The sequence below is a fragment of the Phaethon aethereus genome (genome assembly GCF_964289735.1).
Source record: "Phaethon aethereus genome assembly, chromosome: 2".
Lineage (NCBI taxonomy): Eukaryota > Metazoa > Chordata > Aves > Phaethontiformes > Phaethontidae > Phaethon > Phaethon aethereus.
Window position 1 is genome coordinate 135,817,515 of NC_138582.1, and position 17,732 is coordinate 135,835,246.

At 40.1% G+C, this 17,732-nt stretch overlaps 1 protein-coding gene across 2 annotated transcripts in view; it reads left to right on the forward strand.

Moving 5' to 3' along the window:
* Positions 1–17,732, forward strand: part of IGF2BP3 (insulin like growth factor 2 mRNA binding protein 3) — a 119,384-nt gene that overhangs the window by 82,145 nt on the left and 19,507 nt on the right. The window contains exons 6-10 of one of the 2 annotated variants that reach the window (XM_081996661.1): positions 921–1,205; positions 3,372–3,506; positions 4,082–4,204; positions 6,635–6,770; positions 8,644–8,775. In XM_081996661.1, the coding sequence (XP_081852787.1) occupies positions 921–1,205; positions 3,372–3,506; positions 4,082–4,204; positions 6,635–6,770; positions 8,644–8,775 (811 nt within the window). The remainder of the gene's footprint in view (positions 1–920; positions 1,206–3,371; positions 3,507–4,081; positions 4,205–6,634; positions 6,771–8,643; positions 8,776–17,732) is intronic. The other variant, XM_081996662.1, reaches the window with a different exon arrangement.

A 17,732-nucleotide genomic window follows, 5' to 3' on the forward strand; every position in this document is an offset into this window, starting at 1 on the left:
GTCAGGCTGACTTGCAAACTTGGCCCCAACTTGGTTAGGAAGAGGGGCTGGGCAGAGGGAGAGCTGAGCATCGGGGTGGTGGTTCAGTGTGACAGACCACGGTGCGAGTGCATTGTGTGCATTTGGGCAATAACCCTCTGTGATATTTGAGGGCTCTGCTTTGCCTAAAAGCACAAGAGAACTTAAAACAGCATTTAAATGCCTTCTAAAAACCTTTGCATCTATGGAGAGTTTAACAGATGTGTTGGCTTTTATTTCCTGGTTAACTTTTAAACCTGCTTACAATATCTCGAGTTGGTAAGTTGCAAGGTGCTGTCGTGGTCTGCTAAGTGGTGTTTCAAATGCCATTGACTGGCTTTGAATGCTTTCTTTCCTGCTGAGAATGAATCAGGAGCTGTCTGTCTTTTTTTCTCTCTCTTCCCCCCCCCCCTCCTTTTTTTTTTATGTCATAGCTATGTCAGTTATTGCAAAAACTCCAGCCAAAGAGCTGTGCTGGCAAAAACCCTGATGAAGGTGCTGTGATAGCAGCTAAAAAGTTTTCCCTCTGGTGCAGCTTTAATTCTGTTTGGGAAATTGATTTAAATTAAATCAGGCAAAAGAATGCTTTTGAGTGTATAAGCTCTGTCTCCTGTGAGGTTTTGCTGATAGGGTTGCACCAGCAAAACCTTTAAAGTGCACAGAAGCCCAGAGCAAGCAAGAACTAACTTGTAGTCCTTAATGTGGTGACTTAAAAAAATAAGTTATGTAATCAAAATCTTGATTGAAGAATTTTCAATGTAATTTTTCGTCTTGGAACCAGTTTTTAGCTTTGTCATGCAATTTAGAAAGAGCAGAAGTTTATATCTGAATGACTTGTCATTTCATAAGGCCCTGCATGTGATTGTGGTTTTTTTCCTCTTTTCCCCTTTGCAAATAAACAGAGCAATAGAAAAACTGAACGGGTTTCAGCTTGAAAACTATTCCTTGAAAGTTGCATACATCCCTGACGAAATGGCAGCCCAGCAACCTCCGCAACAACATCCCCAGGGAAGACGTGGATTTGGACAGAGGGGTCCTCCAAGGCAAGGGTCACCCGGCGCAACCACAAGGCAGAAACCACAGTCGGACGTTCCTCTACGGATGCTGGTTCCCACACAGTTCGTAGGAGCCATTATCGGGAAAGAAGGAGCGACAATCAGAAACATTACAAAGCAGACACAGTCCAAGTATGTTATTTTACAAAACTGTAATTGTAAGCTTTAATACGGTGTCCTCACCTCTCATGTAAAGGGAAACTTGTAAAGCTTCGCAACTAACCTGTGTAGTCAGAGAGCAAATGTAGATAACAGTAAACAGGAATCTTTGGCAAGATCTGTTTAAGGACTGGATTCTGTCCTTGACACATGTTCAAATACTAGCTGAGTTATTTCTCCCTTTAAAAAAAAAAAAAAAAAAAAATTGGGCAGTGCTGGTAGGATGGTACTTGGTGCTGGAGAGACTGCTTACAGATGCAATAAGGTTCTGCCACAAAAAGTGAAAGTAGAAGAGCTGTAATCTGTTGGTCTGTGGGACATACAGTCAGAGTGGTGACATAACCAAGTCTTTAAGCGTTTATTCTAGCTTTAGTTTAATTTAGGGCACTCTTAGGATTTACAAATGTTCTCATTTTGGGGTGAGGGGGATAACCTTCCTACTTCCCCTCACTACTCCTTACACCTCACCCCCACATATTTCTGGTGAACACATTTGTTGCTATCAAGTTGCAGACCACACCAAAACACAGATCAAGGAAATGCACGGGAGGCAAAAAGCAAGCTGCTAAGTGACCTAAGAAGCCTAGAGCATGAGGGTCTAGAGATGCTGGAGGAGATTGTTTTTGGTGCGTGTTAAATCCCTGCCCACAAGGAAGAGCTCGGCGCAGAGGGAGGTGGGGATCGCGTTCAAAGAATTCTTCTAGGGAACCCCTTAAGAATGGAGAGTGAAAAGTGCTGCCTTCAGCAGCACGCTGGCACGAGCCCCCAGCTCTGTATTTACAGCAGGCTGGACCTGGAAATGAGCTTTATGTGAGGGGTATGAGGGTGGGTGGCTTCAGTTTTGACAGTAGTTAATGAGCATAAGGGAGTCCTCTCTAATTACATCCCCCATCCTCCCAACAAACAGGTGTCCCCCCCGGGATTATCATGATGCTCCTTCCAACCTCTCATTAGCATGTTGTAACCCAGGAGACTATTTGCTGTGTTTAACAACACAGGTTTAAGAGATTTGTGGTGTCCTGACAAGACTTGGTTGTAGTTTTCCTATGGGTAACCAATTTTTCAGGTGATACCTAAACCGTCTAATTCTCAGATTATAAAAACCTTGGAAGATTGGCATAAGGAAAGCATTTATCTCTTAAAAGAAAGCTGGATAGAGCAGAAAAAAATCACAGTTTGCTAACTGTACAGATACATGACTTCAAGAATGATGTTTTCATTGGTTTGGGGATAAAAAAAGAAATGTCATCTACTTCCAGTTGCACCAAGGATTGCTGTGGGCTTCTTATAAAACGCATCATGAAACAAAATGAATTTTCAATATCAGAAAGAACTGGAAAAATAACGGGGCTTATTGAAAAGCAGCATGGTTGTTAAAGTTTGGAAACAGCTATGATTTGGGGGAGATGTGAGGAAGCAAAAAAGCAGATGTGGAAAGAGTGTGTGATCTGCAGTTATTGGCAGACGACAAATAATATCTAACGCATTGTCTTGATGCAGGTCGTAATTAATTCTCGTTAAATTCCTAGAGCTACATAAACCATAGTGTAGATTAAGACTAATAGTTTTAGGGTGGTAGGGAGTGGAGCTAGAGGCAACGTAATGTCAGGACAAATTTTAGGCTTAAAAAGCATAGAAAAGTAATCTTGAGGATGAATGCAAGTACTACAATGCTCTTCGCTAGCAGAGAAGTGCTAGGAAACTCTGCTGCTGAGGTCATGAAAAAAGACAAGATGGGACAAAGCCTGACTGTACTGTAGCTGCACAGTTGTTATCAGTTGAGTGACGGGCCTGGTGATAAAAGTATTGGGAAACCCTGATGAAATGTTGTCTTCAGTGGTGTACCACAAATTTTCTATCTAACAAATGCCCCGAATATCTCGATGGGAGTTTAACGAGGAAAGGAGATCCCAGTGTGCACTAAGACAGTGTTTAGCTGGTAAAATCAGGATAGGAGAGGCTCTTTATAACACAAAAATAGTATTTAGGAGATGTTCAAGTAGTTGTATACTTAGCAAAATTAAACCACTTAAATGTAGTCAGAGTTAGCTCAAAATAAATTAGTTTTATGAGAGTTGGAAATATGCAAGGCTTACCATACAGTACCTGGTTACACTTAGTGTTTTTCTTTCTTTCGAGAATTGATATTCATCGTAAAGAGAATGCAGGTGCTGCTGAGAAACCAATTACCATCCACTCAACTCCTGAAGGCTGCTCAACAGCTTGTAAAATTATTATGGAGATCATGCAAAAGGAAGCTCAAGATACTAAATTGTGAGTAAAAGGAATTTCATTGTGGAAATGTTAAAAATTCTGAATTCTTGTTGACTCCATTGAAAGATGTAGTCTTTAAAAACTGTTAGCAAGTGAATGTTGCCACTATCCATATTTAAGTAGGTAAAGGAACTAAGATTTTTTTCCTTCCTTTCAGGACAGTCTACTTGTATAATTAGCCCCAGCACACATCTACGTTTTCAGCCACTCTCTGGCTGTGATTTTGAGGTGAACTGGGGCAAATACTGAAGTTTCTTGAGCAACTAATAGCTTTTAATCAGAGTGAGCACAACAGGCTGTAAGCTCTCACTAAAAGCTTTAAAGGTATATTTCTTCCTTCCCAACAGTTCCTGCTACTTCAGTCTGAGCTTTATTTAGCAGCTATGTGACAGTGAAGCTGTAGGTGATAGTGCCGAAACATGCATTGCACTTGGACTTGTTCTGTATCTAGTATAAACACGTGTGAGTGCATGGGAGTTGTAGATATGTCTATGAAAATAAAAGTTATCCATAACATGCATAAAAACTTGCACTCTGCTCTCCAAAAGTCTCACTGTGTGTAACCTCCATTACAGTACAGAAGAAATTCCCTTGAAGATATTGGCACATAACAACTTTGTTGGACGACTTATTGGCAAAGAAGGAAGAAACCTGAAGAAAATCGAACAGGACACAGATACTAAAATCACGATATCTCCGTAAGTTTTCAGTGGCCTAACCTTTTGGTGAGATGTCTCAAACTGCAGCAGTGCTAGCAGTGGTACATTCAGGTACAGAGTTCTTACAAAAATATTATGTGTGTTTTGAAGGCTGAGGTAACAGCCTTTCGGAGGCCTTTCTGTAACGTGGATTAAACTGTTACTTAAGATCAGTTAAATTTAATGTAAACATTGAGTCTTCATTGTAAACTCAGTCAAGAGCAAGCCTAAAATAACATAAGCTATGTGGAGCCTGTGTTAAACTATATTTTAAGTGTCGGTTGTTTTTAACGTATTATACCATATGTAATGATGAGTGTTTGAAACTATAAGCCTGGATCAGTCGTGAGCTATGTGTGAAAATGAGTGAAACTAGTAATGTTTTAGTTTCTGGTATAGATTAAACTTTTGGACAAGAGGGAGGGAAATAAAACAAATGAATACTGAAAAGAGTATTTTTAGTAGCAGTTCTGTTCCTCTTGGCCACTAGCAGCCAAACTGTGATACATTGACTATATCTGCTTCAAAGTGTATCTGCTTTTGGTCTGTGAGCTTGTGAAGGTAACAGATCTGTTCAAATTTAGCCAATATTAAATAGGAGTTTTCACCTTCACTGGAAATCTGCAAATCACTGATTAGATCAAAATCTCTGTAGAAGCTTGGCTGTTAATAGTAGTTTTACCCTGGTGTAATATCTTCAGAGAACCTCCTGTTCTGAATAATGAATACTCTGGTGTGAACTTTCAGGTATTTGAGGGCATCCTGGACTTAGTCAAAAGGGGTGAGAATAAGACTTAGGCTATTGGAAAGGGAGAAAGTTTGGAAGACAAGTGAAGATGTATGAAGAGGTGTGAATACATACAGGAGACCAAAAAGAAAGTGTACTGCAGAAAATAGCTCAAATGGAGGCAAGGAAGCTTAGAGTGAATGAGGTTCCTCAAAAAAAGGAAATTAAAAATTGGGTGAAACAACCTGAGACCTTCCTGAAGGTATGTAAACATTTATGGAAGTAGTCTGAGGAAGCAAATCAATTGGAGAAAAAGCACCCAAGTCAGTGTGTTTCAAGAACAGATTTTGTAAGGCCAGCATGCTCTCCTAAATGTATTGGCATAAACATTTTGTTTGCAAACAGTACACAGCCTGTTAATGTTATTTCTTAAAGAAAAAAAAATGTACAGGGTAAATGGGATAATGGTCTTCATTCTGTGAAACCAACTTGTCTTTACTGATGATGACACAAATAACATATTGTCTGTAAACACTTGCAGAGTACTTTTTAATTTAGCAAGTTCATGGTTTACTTGCACTAAAATCTTGGCCTCAATATTATATTTGTCATGAAATAGCCCCATGAAGTCGCCTGGTTTAATTGGTACGTAAAGGAGAGCATATATACCCATTGATTCTTCTTTGTCTAACTAGTCTTTCTCCTGATCTTTATTTAGGCTTTTTGGTAAGCTTGTCCGTAAAGTGAGGCAGCTGGTTTGGGAAAGTGTTTCCTCTCTTCTTTGGGGTGTTTTCCAACACTGTCCTTCCTGAGGCAGGAACTCAGTGCTCGCACACTGGAATTTTAAGGATTGCTTCGTGGATGCATTTCATCTTTGCTGCTGCTTAACTGAGATGCGCAGGTTGCCACTCTGCCTGCTGTGCAAGAAAGCAAGCCTCGCATGCTTCTTCCTCTCTCCTTCCTGCCATGGGCTTCCTCACCCCTCCTGCATCCTGCTCTGACCTTTTTTTTTTCTTTTTGTCTTCAACCCTTCAGCTCATCTTTTCTGTTTACATGGATATGCCATGGCTTCCCAGGCAGTTTCTTCCATTTTACCATAGGTCAGCGTTTGTTACCTAACAAAGCACTGGTTTAATGCTGTAACCCTTTCATTTTCCCTGAGGATTTACTAGCGTTTTGCAGCAAATGATGACCTGTACACAGCTTTTGGTTTTCCCGTTATGAGGATTTGGATGCTCTTCTGCAGTTTCACTGAGGGTTGGGCTTTTTTTGCCTCCTTCCTTAAGGAATTTGCTATTGCTATCAAGGAAAGAAAGTTTCTTATGGTCTTTGTTTCTGGGATGTCTAAAATGTCTGAAGCCCTCTCTCTGTTGGTGAGGCTGGTGTGGAGCACGAAGCTGAATGGTGCCACACCGCTCTGCAGCTCATGTACCTACAGAGCCTGATGGTTTCCATCTTGTGTTGCACCTAAGCACACCTCAACCATCTGATGCCAAACCTTGCTGCGGTGGGTTTTGTTGCATTTGCTGTGAGGACGGAGTTTCTCCAGATTCTCAGAGAACTGTGTTTCAGCCCTGTTAAGAATTCATACTATGTTCTTTGGAGGGCAAACTCAACACGCTTGGATGTCATCGCACTCAAATGATAAACCTGGATTACCCTCCGCTGTTTGCTAATTAACTGTGCTTCTCTTTCATTTGCAGATTGCAGGACTTGACACTCTATAATCCAGAAAGGACCATTACAGTTAAAGGCAGTATTGAAACTTGTGCCAAGGCTGAGGAAGAAATTATGAAGAAAATCAGGGAGTCCTATGAAAATGATATTGCTGCTATGAATGTGAGTTGTCTTGTGGCGTGGGCCCTTTCTGGAACTAGAACCAAGGAAAGATTTAGGTGTGAGGGACCTCTGGAGGTCACCTGGCCCCAGCAGGGGGGTTGCTCAATATAGGGCCTGATTCAAAGATAAATGAAGTTATGTAGGGACTTGTCCCCTCTTGAACATCTCCATAGGTAGAAAGTCCACAGCCTCTCTGGGCAGCCTGTACCCTGTCTCACTGCTCTCATGGTGAAAATTTCTTTCCTAATATCGCATCAGAATTTCCCTGTTGGAACCTTTCTGTTGCCTCTTGTATTCATTTGCTGTGCTTAGGTGATGGTTTTTATTATTGTTTATGTACATATGCTATTTTAATTAAGGCTTTTTCTGGTTTGTTTTGAGTAGGGGAACTGAGAAATTTATTTAGATTGAGGAAATGAATGAGCATTTCACTTTTTCTTGTTGCAAAATGTATGTTTATATACTATTGTGGTTTATGCACTCTAGTTTGTATATGTTTCTTAAAGTGATTCCCAGTCTCTTCATGTTAAAAGCATAATAACATATGGAAGAAGGATCTCTCCTGCTTTCAAAAGGCTTTATTAAGGTTTTTCTTGATATAGATGATAAAGGCATTTAGTTATTCAAAGACGATTGGTGATTATATAATAAAAACAACACACCTCATTAGTTTGCTAATGTATTACTAATGCATATTGAGAAATGATTGAGATTTTTGATAAGCTATGAAGAGCTTTTTGTGTATGTATCCTAATCTTATGGTGTAAAATCAGACTAGAAATACTTCTTCAGTTTACAGTAATCTCTGATTTTCAGGAAATGGCTGTTCTTCATGGTTTTCCTACCAGCTGGAGAGAATATTCTCCTTGCTTTTCCCCTCCCTCCCATACTATAAGCAAACTGCAGGACACAAACGACCCATGAGGACACAATAAAGTGTTTTATAGTGGTACATTTTTGCTTCATATAGTGGTACATTTTTGCTTCATATAGTGAGCAGGAACATGGAGTGAGCTTGAGGCTGCTCTGCCGTTTGGCAAAGGTGTGGTAAGCAGAAAACTAGCTCTGTTACTGGATGGATTTCAAGTTTAGTTTGTAGCGATTATTAGGGTAGTTTTTCAGTTGGTGAAGTTTTGGAGTTTTTCTGGTGTCTCACAATTGGCTTATTTTGATGGCCTGAGATGGTGTCTGTCTCTAGCCGAGGTATTTCTAAAGCATAGTCATGTTACTGGGCAATAATCTAGAAAAGTGAAAAAGGGTACTGACAAATTTTGTATCATGGACAACAAATACTTCCTACCAGTGATGCTGCCACTTCTCCCAGGTGTGGTCAAGTAAGGGACATACAACTTTATTGTTGATGCCTTCCCAGCAAAATCTGGGGGTATCTTACTTCATCTTGTGCATGGCACGGGAGGGAAAGGATATGGGAGGGAGGATGAGGTTAGAGTGGTGTATAGCCTCAGTGTATGAAAAGTCAGGGCTTGCACATGAGCTTTCTCTGTTTCTACAGGGATGTCTTTTTAGTATAAAGACAAAATTAATATATTATTTCTATGATAGTTTTGTTCACTCTGAAAGTAAACTGTACTATTGCCTGAATTTCTTGCTGTAAAGTTTGTCATGTTTCACTGATTAAGTTGTAGCAAGTGATTCCCAGCTGCTTTTCCTACTATGTGTTTTCAACATTTTGGTCTGTGCATATGCCTGGGAAATAAGTTTGAAGCAGAGTCCCTTGGGGTAAGAGGGATGAAAATTTTTTAAAAAATAACATACTGGCATCTTCTCAAAATGTTTAATAGCCCACGCCAACTAGAATTTTGATTAAAGTTAATAACCAGGATTGTAAATCTTAACTCTTCTGCCATTGCAGCTTCAAGCACATTTAATTCCTGGATTAAATCTGAATGCCTTGGGTCTGTTCCCACCTTCTTCTTCAGGAATACCACCTCCCGCAGTGAGTGTTGCCTCCGCTGCTGCTGCTGCTTCATATCCACCATTTGGGGTAAGGGAAGTCTCTGATTTTGGATGGTTAATGGATGGCAATACTAATCTGTACACTGCTGCTGTTCAAAACTAATCAGTTGCTGTATTTTTGCCAAATTACCTCAAAGTACCTCAAAGATCTGAGAGTGATATTTTAGTAGCTGTGTTCTGGCAGTTTTCTGAATGTTGTCTGTCTTCCTGCTTGCTTGCACACTGAAAATATTTCATGTGTCTGTGGTTGGGAGCAGGCATTCATTGGTCATTTAATGAAATGCTCAGTGAAACCAGAAAATGGGGTTTCTTAGAAAAATTAGATCCTGTTTTCTAGAGAACTTGAATTACCAGGGAAAGAAATCTCATCAAATGGAATTTAAAAATTGATGGAATTGACAATTAATAATTTTAGTCTGCAATTGTATTCCTGTTGATATAGAAGGAAGAAAAAAGACCTCGTCATAAAGAAGGGATCTTTAGCTAAAATGTTCCTTTGAATGTAGTAGCCTTATAAATGCACAAGCCCTGTTAAAATGCAGTATTGCTAAATATATAGGATTTAAATTACATGGACTAATCTCCAGAAAGCTGTGACTTGCCACACTGCTGTCTAAGAAATGTGCAAAACAATTCAATAGAATCTTATTCAAATCCAGTGCTGATTAGTAATCATAAAATGAGGTCTTTTACTATAGAGCAGAAGATAATGTGTTGTATCAGAAAGCTCCAGAGTCTTTCTGGAAAGAGGTGGTGCTCTGCTATTCAAGAAAAGACAACCTCATTCCACAGAGAAGGTGATTTTTAATCTCTCCTTCCCTGTTTCTGGTGGTGGTTGTTGTTAGCAACTCAGTGGAGGATGAATTTTCAAAATGGACTCTAACAAGTGGATGACAGAGCTTTACAAACTGACGTGGCTGACTTTGACCTCTTCTTTGCTCAACAGTAACATCTAGAGAGCTAAGTCTGAGTCTCTTCATAAACTAGAAAAGTGCAAATGCAGCACAGCACACTGAACTTTATCAAATAACTCAAGTGGGTCTGCATATATTGCACTAAAGGGAAGTTGTTGCCTAAATATTTTTCCCAGAGGAAGAAGCCAAGAAAATGTCACTGCAAGGAACAGGAAAAATTCCACACTTGTGGCATTGTTTGTGGGAACAACTTGGGTGTTATGAATGTGTATAAACTATATTGAGTATAACAGTGGCTTTATCAGTAAAAAAGTGCTTCAATGAAAACTACAATGGAAATAAGTTTATACTCATTTATTTTACTGCTAATAGCAGTGCCTCTATTTATGACAAGCAAAGTCTCCCTCCCCCCCCAAGTCCCTCTGCACTTTGATTAGAGTGGCAGACTAAACTAAAAAAATACAGTTTTATCCTTGATTATATTGTATAAAATGCCATCTGTGGTAATGGATTGCCTCAATTTATTTCTTTTTTTTAAAGAGAAACTAGAGGTGGTTCGTTAACAGTATATCACTTTCTTTACTTTAGTGGTAATGAAAAGTGTAGCTTTTTCTTTCTTTTTATTCCAGATTTACAAACTGCTTTGCTATTCTTGAGATTCATGTTGTAAGCCTACAGTTCTGTTCCTCACTTGGTTTATTTTCATTTCTTTGCCACTTTTTCCTTTTGTTGTGGTTCTTTTTTGCTTTTGCTTTAAATATGCACCTAAACAGTACTGAACTTGGTGATTTCAATCTTATTCCTGTATGTCCTGCTGTTGCTAGTGCACTTTTATCCCCCCTCAGATGCACCTTTTTTGGCCTGCTAGGATCTGTGGCAGTTCCCAGGTTTCTGGAAATAGGATAGTGGCAATACCTGGAAAAAGGCATCGAGGAACAAGTCTGATTGTGTAGAAGTGTGGAAACTTTGCAGCTGGAAGGACCACACTGTCTGAACTCTCTCTTGCTGCTGTTCATGCTGTTTGCTCAGTCCTCTGAATAAGCTCTTGTTCCAGTCTAGATGTATGACAAGCTAACATGCAAAAAGAAGGGATAAACTCAAAGATTCAGAGGATAAGCTCCGGCTTTTGTGGAGGTTGGAGGTGGTACAAGACAGCTTCTGAACCTGGTACTAGGGGCTTCTGAAACAAATGCATGAACAATTAAAACTACCTCACCTTTTCCTACTTACATATGACCTTATCTGGAAAAGAGCGGGTGGTTCTGTGGGCTTCAGGCAAGTGAGCCCCTTGGATTACTTGGAGTAGGTGTCCTTCTCTGGGGAGAGGAAAACAAGGAAAAGTAGGAGTATTACTTGTATCTTGTAATGGATACAGTTTTCCAGAACACAGGTTGTTGTGTTTTTGTTTTTTTTTTTTACTTTATTGGACAAAGACTTTTAAATCTCGTTTGTGTACAAAGTTAGTTTCTGTAATTTGAGTTTTACTCCTATACTTTTTTTTTCCCCTCTAGTAGAACAATTTTTAAGACGATGATTAAATGGAGTATTGGGGTATGTAGAAGTAGAAAGAGCAAAAGAAGGGCTGGCTATAATTTGAAGAAAAAATGGAAACAATTTGAAAGGCTAAAGGTAACTGCAGAGGGGCATCTTGGAGAGCTCATAAGAGATTTAGAAAATAAAATAAAAATCTATGTGAGCAAAAGAGGCTTCGGGGAAGGAAGGTGTTAGAAACAATAATGAAGAAATCACAAGGAGACTTTTTTGTCCACTTACCTTTGAGCTATTCATTAACAATTTCCTTGTTTTGGCAAAAGTGTTTGAGCATCCTGAGTCCCTTTGCCTTGTTTTGAGTGGATATCCTTGTATGTTTGGGAGCACTGGTTAGCCAGCATCGAGGATATCCCTTTCAGGCAGCTGAAAATCCTTTTTGAAAACACTGCTGGCATCAGGGTATTAAAGTGTATCCTGCTGCTCTCTTGCTTATTTTTGTCAGTGCAAATTTTGCCTTCTGCTCAGGGATAGACATGGGTGGCTCTTCCCTGTCTTGTTTGACTGAGCAAAGGTGTGTCCTCAGCAATTTCAGCTACACTGTCAGGGGCCTCTTGGCATCTAAAGTCATTGAAGTCCTCTTGTGAATGTGTGCTTACAAACCATAATAGCGAGCTTTGGGACCCCACTATAATGTGCCTGAGGGTTATGAAGCTTTTGTTTGAATATCTTTGAATGTATGGACCCTTTCTTTACCTTGTGGGGATGGACTCACAAATGGTCAGAAGAGGTAGGTGGGTGAGCTTTGGACATTCACAGAAGAATCTCCATATGGAGCTGATCCTTCATACACACTGTTTTCTAGTGACGAGGTGTTGCTGTGGCCTTGCGTAGGGCTTGCTCCCAATGAAACTGAGGTGTCATCTTACTTATTGAAACAAGTGTCTGTCACATTCCTGATGCTGCTTTTTTATATGGGTGTAAAGAGAAAAATCTGCATAGTCAACAGATCTCAGAGTTTGTTACACTGCCAGAGCCCAAAGTTACAGGTCTGAACACCCATATATACAGCCATAGCCAAGTATTCCTAAACCTAAGTATTCATGGACTTGGGACTAAGTAGATAGGTTTAGCTGTGTTAACATGAGATGCGTGATGCTTCATCCTCTCCCTCTTCATGCAAAACTTTAAGGCATGTTTGACAAGAGCATAATCACTGTTCTCCAGCTGTTTCAGGAATAGTCTGGTCTCACAAACTTCGGACATGACGATGTTATCAAACACGGGTTTGCATTCAGGTCCTTGGACAGGGCCATGTTCAAGAGAACAATTTCCATGTGACTGAGATATCTCATTCCCTGTGGTCCGTCTCCATGATGATTCACACTGGTATATAACACCAAAGTCTTACTGCGTAGACCCTCACCTAATTTAATTTAATGAGATGCAGTTTCTGTCTCACAAGAATCTGGTTGTTGCTTTACCATTTTGTCCTGGCAGTAGAGTCCATACAGGAAGGCACAGGCTGTCCTTGGTACCTGTCTGTTTAGAGATATCAACATGCATGTGTGTGACATGTCTGCTGCATGTGGCTAACTGTCTGAGCACCACATCTAGTGCAGGCTAACTATTCTTTTTTTTAATATTTATCTACTGCTAGTGACAATTCATGATGTTGCAACTGTATAATTTATTTGCAAAGTCCAAGCTCTGTTTGCCTGTTTAAAGCCCTCATTTTGTGTAGTCATTTAAAAGACATGCAATGGAAGTGCATATTGTGTTTCGATTCCTGAATTTTCCTGTCTCTAAGATCTGTAGATTTTTCTCTGGCCTCCTAAAAGACAAATGAAGTGGAATAAGTGGGAATTATTGAAATGTTTTAAGGTTTGAGGAAAAAGTAGGAGTTAAAAATTCTTTTTATTGTCAAAAGGGCATGATTTAACTCTTATGATTCTGGTGATATGATAAAACTAATGTGGTTTTTTTGGTTGTTTGTTTTTTTAATGAATGTGTGCCCTTGTGTGACCATATGAAGGACCAGTAGCCTTTCAGTGCTTATTTGTAGCTAATGCATCCAGCTGCTTTTGGGCCTGGAGAACCACCACTTTCTGTTTATTGTTAAATCTTTCTCCTTAACTCTGCACTTAAATGCTTGTGTGTGTTGCAGTTCTGACACAACTGCAAATAGTTTTGTTAGTCTGCCCACTGTCACTCGTAATGAATGTCATGAGCTGAGCACCTGCGCATAGAATTGGGATTTGTATGAAGAGGAGAGTAAGATTCTGCAAGAGCTAATATGCCCCGTGCTTATGTTTTCCAGATGATATGTTGCTACAAAAAATGTCTAAGAAAGTATCTCAGCCAAACTGCTTCAGATGTAGTGTTGTACTACTCAAATCTGTGTTTATGAAGTTGTTGCATCTGTCTTCTGAACTTTGGGGAGAATATGCACATACTTGTCTCAAGAACAGAAGTTTGTTCTCATGCAACACTGAAGACTTTAAAGCTCCAAACAAACCAGAAAGCCTTGTCTTAGAGTTCAACTGTGTATAGTCATGCAATTAAATACACCTGGCCCATCTACTGGGGTTAAGTGGGTTGCACCTTTCCTTTTATAACTGAAACTTAGCATGTTTAATTGTACATCTGACTGCATTTCTTTTGCAGCCTTTAGCTCTGAAATTTGGCATCCCAAGGGTATGGGGGAAAGAATGGAAAGATCATCCTGCCCTTGAATGTCCTGCGGCAGGGCAGTAGAATTAATTCTCTGTTGCATGACATACTCAAACATATATGAAGGTGGGAAGTAGACAGCTTTCCTCCACAAGAGGAATTCATGCCAGCTGCTCTCCTGCATCTGTAAGGTCCTGTAAGAGACAGCTGAATGCCTGCGGTGTGAAGCTCACAGTAGGACTGCTTTCTCTACTGGTCTTTTTGCACACCCAGTGTAGCTTCTGGAAGCTCTAACCTCAAAATGCACTCTTTCTAACTTTTTCTTTAGCCTCACAATTAGTTTTCAGGTTATGTATGCATAGAGGCTTCCAGGAAGGGGGGGAAAAAAAGAAAGAAAGAAAAAAAAAAAAAGGTAGCTTTCTACAGTAAACAAAACCAAGAAATCAAACCACCTTTCCGATGACAAAAAAAGTCTTGTACAGCTAGGCTGATAGGTTGCTTTCCTTTATTCTTTTTGCCATCTCTTGAAGCTTTTTGTTGCAGGTGAGGAACATGCCAATGGAAAACTTTTTCCTTAGAAGATGTTGTGGTCAAGAAAGAGATTCCTTCTTTATTCTCCAGTAATTTTCTTAAATAAAAGTAAAGAAGAGATCTTCTATATTGCATAGATGTAAGAGAAGAAATAACTGTATTGTGCTTTTGGCAGGAAAGAAAAGTAATTTAAAATGAAAAAATGCTTCATTGAGGGCCTTCATTTGATGCCCTGAGCATAGATGAGAGACAAGGAAGAGGAAAAACTGTCCTATGTTTCCAGGTACTTTGACTCTTACTTGGTGGAGTTGGGCTCCATTGGATGTCTGGGTTTGATAGGATTAGCTCATGAAAGTGTTACGTCTAAACTACCCAGGGGTAGTAATGTATGTACACCTATAACGTGTGTAGTCATAAATGGCTTTGCCTGAATATGTCGAGCTTGTTAAGCAGTAGATGATTTTGTGAGGAGCTGTCCTACAGCCAAAAGAGGATGTGGTTTTGGGGGGTGAAGAAGGATTTGCCAGTGTTTTTACAAAATATCAGTGAAATGAAAACCATACATGTGTGGCACACACAGTCTTGAGGAGGGCACTATAGGACAACAGCATTGTCTGAAAAAAACATTGCTAGCTAATTAGACTTTTTTTGAAGATTGTAAACTCAGTGCCTTGAATATACCTTTCCTCCTGCTTAGTTTCTTAAATTCATTAATGATGCATTTTTGACAACTAAGAAACTTGCTCCATGGTGCATAAAACAGGGATTTTTCTGCCCTGTGGAGAAAATGGTTGGTCCTCCCACCGCCTCAAAGTCTCCTGCTCCTACCATGCTGTGTTGGCAGGGACCCATGTCCGGAGTAATCAAAAACTATTCTGCCTCTGGAGATGGACAGGCCCCCAGTGAGGGAAGCAAAAACACAATTGGCACCGTATGATGTACAAAGACCTGGCAAGTTGACAGTTGGTATTTTTTTTGAGGTGTTGAAGCCTCTAGTTATCCTTAATAGCTCTTTTTACAGTTCTGAGGTTGTTGTAATGCAAATAGCATCACTTACTAACTAGTAATGCACACTTTTAAAAATAAAAATGGTTTCTTCCTCACTGCAGGTTTGAATACTTCTAGTGGTACTTGTAGTTCCTTGGGACAAAAGATGAGAATGTGTATTGGTCCCCTGCTCCCGGATTCTTGTTGTGAGAAGAAGATTTAATTGGTGTTCTGTTGAACATCTCAAACTCCCAAGCTCTACATACCAGGCTCAGCATCTTTTGAATGTTAAACTAAATGGGAAATTTAATTCCTTAAGGTGCCAAATAATATTTTGTTACTAGAGTATGCTGAGCTCCTTCAGGCCAGAAACAAAAATAGGTCAAGTTCTCATTCTGGTGTAGCTGGCTCCATCTCTGGTTTGTTCATTAAACATCATGGAAAAATAAGTGACCTTTCTGTGTTTTCACAACCTGTTTTTCTTGCAGCTTCCAAGGAGTCTGAGTGCAGTGTCTTTATAAGCCAGAGATGATGAGTACCTGTATCTTTCAAAGCCACAGATTTCATGGGAAACTTCTAGGAGTCTGGAGTACCCATGCGGCTGGTGTGTCACAGCCACAAAAGTGAAGTGTTTCTATACGTAAGCACTTTTGTTTTGGTGGTCGTGCAGTGTTGCAACACCAAATACCTATGTTTGCTGCTCATGAATGACCAGCAAAATTCCTGCTTACGTAGTTTCACAATCTGTTCCTTATGCTGATTTCTGCTTTTGGCTGTCTATTAAGAATAAAGGGTGGCAGATTGCTTTTTTTGGCATTGTGGCCAATCAGATTTTGCAAAAACTAAAAAGTTCATGCCATCTTCAGAAATGTCAGACCTGTTCCTGCTTGTGAAATGCCTTATAACTAGCCTGACAGAAAATGTTCCTTCCCTGCTTCTGTGATTTCCACCCCCTCATTCCTGGCTAGGTTTTCATGTTGGAAACACTCTGATAGGTCTGGTCCTGTTAGTGACTTCTAGTAGTCTGAGGAGATCCCCGTGGCTTGCCAGGTAGAAGACAATCATGATGAAAAGTATTAAAGTTGAGAGCCAAGAAATGGAGTGAGTAGTACTAAGTGAGATGATTTTTAGTAGCATCTTACTTAAAGTACTGATGATTGTGTAATAACCATCTGCCTTTGAGTTTCAGGTGTTGAAATGCAATAGTCCCCAAATTGGAAATGCAGACAGGGTTATTGCTTAGATTTTCAACCAAGAGGAGAGGACCAGCTCAGCTAGCTGGACAAAGGGCTTCTACCAGCACAATGTACTTTTTGGGTGTCCAGGACTGATGCGGTGGGGGAGAGGTAGAGCTGCATGGTTTTGCCATGGGCTAATTGCCTCAAAAGGTCATGCTCTTGTTTCATCTAGTGACATGAGTGATTCTCACATGATGTAGCAGTAATGCTTGCAGGGTAAGGGGGAACCAGCTCTGCTCTGAACACAGCAGGTTGCCAGCCCAGAGACCCAGATGGTGGAGGGAGGTGGTGTGATGACCTCCTGGCCACATTAGGAGAAGGTTGCTGCAAGTGTGATGTTGAAGCTGTTGTGGGGGAGTTCCTTGTCATACTTGGAAATTCTTCCCACCATTCCTGCCTCTTGCATCAATCTGGGGTTCATGTGAAGACAAAGCCCTATGTGGATGGTGGCACTACAGTTTGTGCACGGGAAAATGGGTGTCTGGGTGAAGTTAAAAATACACATTGCTGCTTTTAAATTATGTTTTGCTAGCTCTTGACTGACAGAGTTCAGCAGTAAAGAACTCCCTTACCTTCTGAGTGTAGTCCTGGCTTTCCAGGTAGTGAACATAGCAGAAGGTTTTAGACTCACAGCACAGGCTTAAATCTGTTCTAAATAAACCCAAAAAGCTGGGAAGATAGGGGAGCTCAGGCTTCAGTTTGTTAACCTACACTGGCAGCACCGCTTTAGCTGATGTGCAAGATGGTGATCCAAGAGGTATTTGCAAGGATGTTGTAAAACTGTGGATCACACTAGACCTATCTACCAAGACTTTAAATAAGTTTTCCTTAACGAGCCTCTTGTTTCCAACGAAGGCTTGAACTTTTAGCATTAGTACTGGAAAATGAATACACTAGGATTTCTTTCACCAGTGTCAAAAGCTTATTTTTTATTAATGCATTGAATTCTACTGGAATGTCTTCAAGGATGCTTGGCTTAATGTTCATTTTCCCTTGCTGCAAGTTTTTATTACTAAATAAATAAGAGCATTTAGTATAGCTATAGGCCAGGATAATTCTTCACAGTGCATTGCGAAAACATGGTTTAAATTTTGGCTTTGGGTCTGGGAGAAGGTTTGAATAAAGCGGTACCTCACTTCCTGACAAAGCTTAGG